The 7,739-nt window shown below is 40.4% G+C and overlaps 1 protein-coding gene across 4 annotated transcripts in view; it reads right to left on the bottom strand.

Moving 5' to 3' along the window:
- Positions 1-1,473: 1,473 nt before the first annotated feature.
- Positions 1,474-7,739, bottom strand: part of prom2 (prominin 2) — a 32,500-nt gene continuing 26,234 nt past the window's right edge. For 3 of the 4 annotated variants that reach the window (XM_084077126.1, XM_084077125.1, XM_084077127.1), the window contains 5 exons: positions 7,355-7,435; positions 6,535-6,603; positions 5,360-5,449; positions 4,680-4,792; positions 1,474-4,105 (listed from right to left, as the gene is read on the bottom strand). In XM_084077126.1, coding sequence (XP_083933252.1) covers positions 4,048-4,105; positions 4,680-4,792; positions 5,360-5,449; positions 6,535-6,603; positions 7,355-7,435 — 411 coding nt within the window. In that variant the 3' untranslated portion in view covers positions 1,474-4,047. The remainder of the gene's footprint in view (positions 4,106-4,679; positions 4,793-5,359; positions 5,450-6,534; positions 6,604-7,354; positions 7,436-7,739) is intronic. The other variant, XR_014602153.1, reaches the window with a different exon arrangement.

Raw genomic sequence — 7,739 nt, 5'->3', positions numbered from 1 at the left:
TATTTTCACCGGTGCCTTATCCCTAAACTTCTTTGTCATTTTTTTTGACAAGCTCACAACGTGTCGATGTAGATCGGCTAGTTGAACTATTTCAAAATGTTTTTAAAAATAGTTTTAAAAAATGGCAAAGAAGTTTAGGGATAATGGGTAAGGCACCGGCGAAAAAATAGGGCCCATTCTCTCATGTCTCCAGAATGCAGAACAACCTCATTCTCCCCCAAAGGAAGCAAGAAAAGTGCTGTGTCCTGCAGAAGCAACCACCACCAGGGTCAAATTCCATCCTGATACCTGGCATAACCTCCCCCCATTATCCTCAACTCATGTGACTGTCTATTCTCTCTCTCTCTCTCTCTCTCTCTCTCTCTCTCTCTCTCTCTCTCTCTCTCCTCCCCTCTCTTTCCACCCCATCTCTCTTCTCCCCTTTCTCTCCCTCTCTCTCTCCCTCTCTCTCACACACACACACACACACACACACACACACACACACACACACACACACACACACACACACACACACACACACACACACACACACACACACACACACACACACACACACACACACACACACGTTTTTCTGTGATGCTGTCTAGTTTGATGCTCAGAATCCTCCAGCCTCTCGTATTACAAAGATTCTGAGACTTACTGGCGTGCTAATGCTATTGATCCCTCTGCTCTATATATAGACAGCATCCTGTAAACAATAATCAATCTAAATGGCTGACACGGTTCAGGTATACTGTCTGCCCGGGTCTCTGAACTGCTGACTGTGTTCTACTGAACTGAAAGACTACATCTTTACTGTGCGTACCCCAAGGAAAATGGCATTCTACACTGAATTATCCTGGATGTTGGATCGCGAACCGCGAAGGGGTCCGTGAGGGGGTACCAGGAGGTCCCCAGCTAAATGAGTGATACTGTAGTTAGGAACGTACAGGTCTGTAACTCCAAATGAGTGAGAGAGAGCAGCGTACAAATGGAACCAAAAGGACCCTTATGGGTATTTCGCTCTGAGAGTGTAGAAATGGAGACAATTATTATTTTGTAGAGGACCTTTAATAGCTAACAAGGCTATGGGATTAACTGTCATGTCACATTTCGCCCAACGTTGAATTTAGCTCAAGATTAGCTACTTCAAAGGAAGGCCTACTCTAAAACAAGTAACCATTTTAAAATTTTAGTTTTGGCTAACCTTTTGGCCAAAGCAAAAAAGAATGCCAGTGGCTAAAATATAGTACATGATACTGACATGATATTTACATGTTACTGACATAATCCTGACATGATATTTACATGTTACTGACATGATACTGACCATGATACTGACCATGATACTGACCGTGATACTGACATCATACTGACCGTGATACTGAACTGATTCTGACCATGATACTGACATGTTTATGGGCTGTGTAGAGAATAATATAAAGATTTCATGGGTCAGAAGTAGAAAAACACACAACAGAGTCACAGTCTAAATCAATCAGTAGCAAATTTTATTCACAGTGCGTTGGACAACACCTTGCAGAAATGTAGTACACAAATGCACCTTGCGTAAAAAAGATCATATAAAGTGCTTTGTAACACAGAGACAAACATCTACTACCCCTCAAGTACAAAATAGTTACTATAAATACTAATAATTTTTTATCAAGATCTCTAATTATTACAAAAATATCTTTGGAAAAAAAATATATGAACAAAAACAAAATCAGCTGCTTTGCTGGCAAACAGTGACACATCAAGACATTAAACACAAATTGTTCCCCAGAGAAAGGTGTATTTCTTTCATTAATTAACATACAGTAATGTGCCTGAAATTCCTATAGGCTATGCTTCATGTATGGACCGAGGTCTATACTTTGTCGTACGGCGAAGTATAGACATACTGTAGACTTATATGCTTTACTTATGTGCTTTACGTTGGCACAGCTGCTCGATTAGACCGGGAACGCATCCGTGTCATTTTAAGATGTCTTTGGCTATTCAAAAATAGCAGATCTACAAGCTCATAGCGCGCCACTCGGTGCCGTGCTATGAGCTTGAAGATGAGGATTCTTCAAATGTCTTCTAAATCCTAACAGTTTTAAAAAAAAACGTATGTTGCTATAATATCAGTGGTTCTAAAACCTTTTTCATGTCAAGGACCACCAAAATGATATGTATTTGGCCGCAGACCCCCATCTCAAAATATGTTGTTCCAGGGACCCCCAGAAGCAAAGATTTGAGTAAAAAAAAATTGCTTTAAACAACTATATAGCCTATATATTCACTTCCACGATAAAAAAGAAAATAGCAGATCTACAAGCTCATAGCGCGGCACTCGGTTATGAGCTTGTATATCTGCTATTTTTTTATTGCCAAAGAAATCTTAAGTGACACAGATGCGTTCCCGGTCTTAATGGGTTAAACCACAGTCGTGAATGGACAGAGGCTGGCATATTACAGATGCCACTTGGCACAAATACACATTACTATGTTTGTTCAGTACTGGACATCAAACTGGGCGGCTGGCGGTGGCACCGTGTATCAGCATGGGCCGCCGTGTGTGTGCCTTTCACACCCGCACATTTTGCAAACCACATGACGCCTCCATCGTGTTCATTCATTGGCTAAGCTGTCCACCCTTTGGCTGGGTGGGAGTGAACCAGTGTTGATTTCGTCGACTCAAACTATGACGAAAAATGTTCGTCGACTCCCTTTTTTCATTGACGAAAACTACATAAAAACTAAGCTATGATGACTAAAACTAAGACTAAATATATTGTAGACTAAAATGTTAGGGAGGGACTAGTGGAGAAGAAATCCAGTAGAACTAAAAGACTGTTTGGTTGCGCTCAGGTGTTGCGCTCTGAAAATAGCAGATCTACAAGCTGTGAGCTTGTAGATCGGCTATTTATTATTATTATTATACGAGACGGCATTGCAATTAAGTCCCAAGAACATTTGCCATGGAAACTGTGTGCCGTAGCGCATTCCGCCCGCTGCTTGCATTCATGGCTTAATTTTTTCTCTCTAGAGTCGAAGTTAGGTTTTCCTCCCAGCAAGCAACAAAGTATAAAATCAGCCATTATGACGCCATCAAGGCACCGCCAAAATACATTTTAGTCGACTAAATCAACTGTAGATTTAGTCGACCATAATCTTATGATATTTAGTCAACTAAAACTAGACTAACAGTAAAACATTTGAGATGACTAAAATATGACTAAAACTAAATGGAATTTGATTCAAAAGACTATGACTAAAACTAGCTAGCCTAACACGCACGTCATTGTCAACTTCAAGTGCTATGAGCAACTGGGAGATAGAGGAGATAACCTATAAGTTCTGTTCACCACGGCTTGCCAACTCATCGACGCGCGAGACCATCAGCTGTTCGGTGTGGGCACTCACTCGCCTATAGCGGTTCACTCTTGTTGTCAAGTGATGTAAAAATCGCAGTGAACAGTAAGTTTGCAAAATTTGCTGCTGGTGCAAAAGGCATATTGTACACACTTATAGACCATTCTTCAAAACGCCGCAACAGCTTGAAATATAAACATTGGCTCTATTAATACAATACATTGATACAAGAATATTTATTAAATAACGAATTGCAAATTTGAAATGATGGGGGAAAAAACAACATCCCTGCAGATTCCCTTATTATGCCGTTGTGTCTCTCCAGAGTCCAGACAGAAATTCAGAAATTTAAATATCCCAACTTTGGGTGAGAACCACAGTTACACCTGATTAATGGTTGCACACTGGTGTATCGCACCGAAAATAGCTGATCTTCAAGATCGGAACACTCCGCACTGCGACGTGTTGTGAGCTTGTAGATCGGCTAATTTTAATGCTAGACACGATGCACAACCAAGTATAAATGGGTCGTTGGCATGCATCTGGCAACCTGACCCTCAACCGTTCTTCATTCCCTTCAAGGTGAAGGTGATGCTTTGCAGTAGAAATGAACCGTGTGCTTTTACTTTGAAGTGGCGTCTGATATTAAGAAAGTCTCTAAGCCCTGCATACATCAAACGTACCCAGTCTGCTCCACACTTCTCAGAAGGGTTTCATTTGGGCCCGAGGGATGTGGTTCATTGCTATGCCTATGTGGTTGCTGGTGAGAGAGAGAGTAACAGTCAGATCAGAAGTGAGGCATCACATTCTCGTCTTTTTCCATAATGTCTGCCTCGACCAAGGGTTGAAAGTAACTAAGTACTGTACTTCAGTACACTTTTGAGGAATTTTTACTTTACTGCAATTTTCAATACTTCTCTTCTCTCAATTTTCACTTACTTTTACTCCATTACATCTCAGAGGCAAATATTGTACTTTTACTCAACAATTATTGGACAACTTTAGTTATTAGTTACTTTGTAGATTTTACAAAACATACATTAACTACTTCAGCCCTATATAGACTTATATAGATTTATATAGACTTATATAGTACAAGCTTACTTAAGTAAAAAAGAAAAATACTTTTTCCACCACTGGCCTTGACTGCCGCTAGGTGTGTGTGTGTGTGTGTGTGTGTGTGTGTGTGTGTGTGTGTGTGTGTGTGTGTGTGTGTGTGTGTGTGTGTGTGTGTGTGTGTGTGTGTGTGTGTGTGTGTGTGTGTGTGTGTGTGTGTGTGTGTGTGTGTGTGTGTGTGTGTGTGTGTGTGTGTGTGTGTAAGTGGGGCTACTCACTCATATACATCCGATTCGTCCATTCTCCTGTAGTACTTGGCCAGTTTGATAGAACATATGATGCTAGGGATGAAGAAGATGAGACACCAGCCCAGACTGAACCAGAAAGCGTTCTGTGGAGACAGAGTTCAAACGTTGACAGGAAGGATTGTATGTGACATATAGATCAGCTGCTGAAAGTCACTCGTTCCATTTCAAAGCTATACATTCTGGCACTTATCTCAATGAACAAAACTTTATTTTAAGCATTCTGTATGGTAGAGTATGTTAATACAACATAACTAGTACATCTGCAGTGGTTGGAGGTGGGCTCCCTGCTGTACACTTCCATTGAGAAACTGTTTAAACTGGTTGACAATGTCAATATGGGACAACGTCGCACTGTGTCGTGATGTGTACTTGTAGATCAGCTATTTTCACTATATTCGAAATAGGGCTTAAGTCGTGAATCATCATGTATTTTTGCACAATATTTCTGTTTGACATGTAGGACTGAAAGTCATCAGCTGGCAAACTAAACTTGTCTCTGTCAGGTGGAAACCTCATATGTCCAAAACTGGTACTTTTCTGATTCAAATTCAAAAACAGCAAAAGTAGCAGATCTACAAGCTCAAAACGCGGCGTAGATCTGAAAGAAAGAAAGACGCTAGCACAGAGCCCTGTGGGACTCCTCCTCTCACCAGAGACTCCACCACGTTGGCACAGACGATGGTCTCTGCTGAGTCCACAGCTCCGGCCACTGGCCCACAGCGCCCCACCTGCTGTGTGATCTGCATTACACACACACACACACACACACACACACACACACACACACACACACACACACACACACACACACACACACACACACACAAATACATATTCAAAGATTTGCAAAAACGTTCATGATTTTTCAAAAAATAGCAGATCTACAAGCTCCTAGCGCGGCACTCAGAGCTTGTAGATCTGCTATTTGTGAATAGCCCAAAGTATAAAATAATGGTTAAAGTGGTTAAAATCTAAAATGACAGATGCTTTTCCCGGTCTTAATGGGTTAGCGCACGCACGCACGTCGCACGCACACAGAGAAACTGTTATCGTAGTTAACTAAACCTAATGAAATGACAAAAAGTAGATGTGGGAAGAAAATAATGTCAAACTGTGTGTTTACAAAAGTTACTACAACAAACTAAAAACATTTATTTCAATCTATTTAAAACTTAAGCCTAGTATATTGCATGCATATGAAATCTACAGTATCTTGCACGTTTTCTAGCTGTGACAGTTTTAACACAATACTTTTTCAAAACTTTGTGAATATACCCCCTGACAAACTAACACTAAAACAAATTTTTAAAATTAACTAAAAAAACAAATTCAATTTAACCCATTCAATGCAGGGACACATCTCTGTCATTTTAGATTTCTTTGGCTGTTCAAAAATAGCAGATCTACAAGCTCAAAGTGCCGCACTATGAGCTTGTAGATCTGCTATTTTAGAAAAATCGTGAAAATCTTTGAATATATATATTTTTAAAGCTAACATTTGTCACTCAAATCTTTGCTTCTGGGGGTCCCTGGAACATTTTTTTTTTACAAATGTTGTCTTTAAAAATATATATTTAAAGATTTGCACAAACCTTCACAATTTAAAAACAATTAGCAGATCTACAGTGTGCCACGCTATCAGCTGGTAGATCTGCTATTTTTGAATAGCCAAAGAAATCTAAAATGACACAGACACGTCTTAGAATTGAATGGATTAAAAACAAATCAAAGAATCTGAAAGTCAAAACTAACTATAAATAAAAACTAACAAAGGTAAAATGCTAAACTATTAATCTGCAAAAGGTTTGAAGAGATGTTTGTTTACCGTCAGGTTGGCCCAGTCAGCATAAGAGGTGAAGTAACTCAACTGACACTCAACAAACTCCCTGCTTTCCTACAGAGAGAGAGAGAGAGAGAGAGAGAGAGAGAGAGAGAGAGAGAGAGAGAGAGAGAGAGAGAGAGAGAGAGAGAGAGAGAGAGAGTGAGTGAAAGAGAGTTACAGATAGAACGTACATTCCACGCATTCCTTCCCTGCTTTACAGTGGAATAGTCATGAGAATCGGTGGAATTCTGGGTTAAATCCTGCTCTGAGAGTGAACTGTGTGAATAGTGTGTGATAGTATTATGTATATGTGCTGTAAAATAGACCAAAGGGGTCACACGGTCACACGCACACGCACACGCACACACACACACACACACACACACACACACACACACACACACACACACACACACACACACACACACACGCGTGCGCGGGGCACTGTAATATAGCTGAATGCTCCCTTCAGATAGACTTACTGTACTTCTCATGGTATGTAATCAGCACCACAGAACGCGAGGCGTTGTGAGCTTGCAGATCTGCTATTTTCACTACTTTTGTGCGACACTCTTATATGATGAAATATGGACATATGGAAATATGGAGATACAAGGTTTCAAACTATATACTTAGTTGATCGGGTGCTCTATATTAAGTTTGCTAGTATTTCCCTCTTCACCAAATCTCTTTGCCGGAAAATAACTGCAGATCTACAAGCTCAGCTTTCATTTTCACCAAATGTTGGCCTCAGAATAAGGGGTGCTGCTAGGGTTCATGTGGTTATAAGGATCAAGCGGTGGTCATGTGACTCTATACTCACAGCCTTAATGATGGCCGTGGTGTTGGCGTTGAGGAAGTCTTGAGCTCCTCCCACTCGAGTCAACGCTCCGCTGACCGTTCCCTGGAATGAATCCACCACCCAGACAACACAGGGTTAAGAGGCCATCGAGAGAGAGATGATGCACATATGTCACCAGTGGTGAAAAGTAATCAAAATGTTTTTCTAAAGTAAATGTATCAATACTGCAATGCGTAAGTACTCTGTTACAAGTAAAAGCCCGGAATTCAACATTTTACTTGAGTAAAAGCACAAAAGTATTGATATCAAACTGTACTTAAAAGGTAGGGTAAGTGATTTACTTTGGTTGAAATAAGTGTTAAATAGCTCTATATTCTGATAGTACTCATTGCTATAGAGTGTTTGT

Source organism: Gymnoscopelus microlampas, assembly GCF_963454915.1.
Source record: "Gymnoscopelus microlampas genome assembly, chromosome: 13".
NCBI lineage: Eukaryota > Metazoa > Chordata > Actinopteri > Myctophiformes > Myctophidae > Gymnoscopelus > Gymnoscopelus microlampas.
This window is presented reverse-complemented; position numbering and strand designations above follow the sequence as displayed.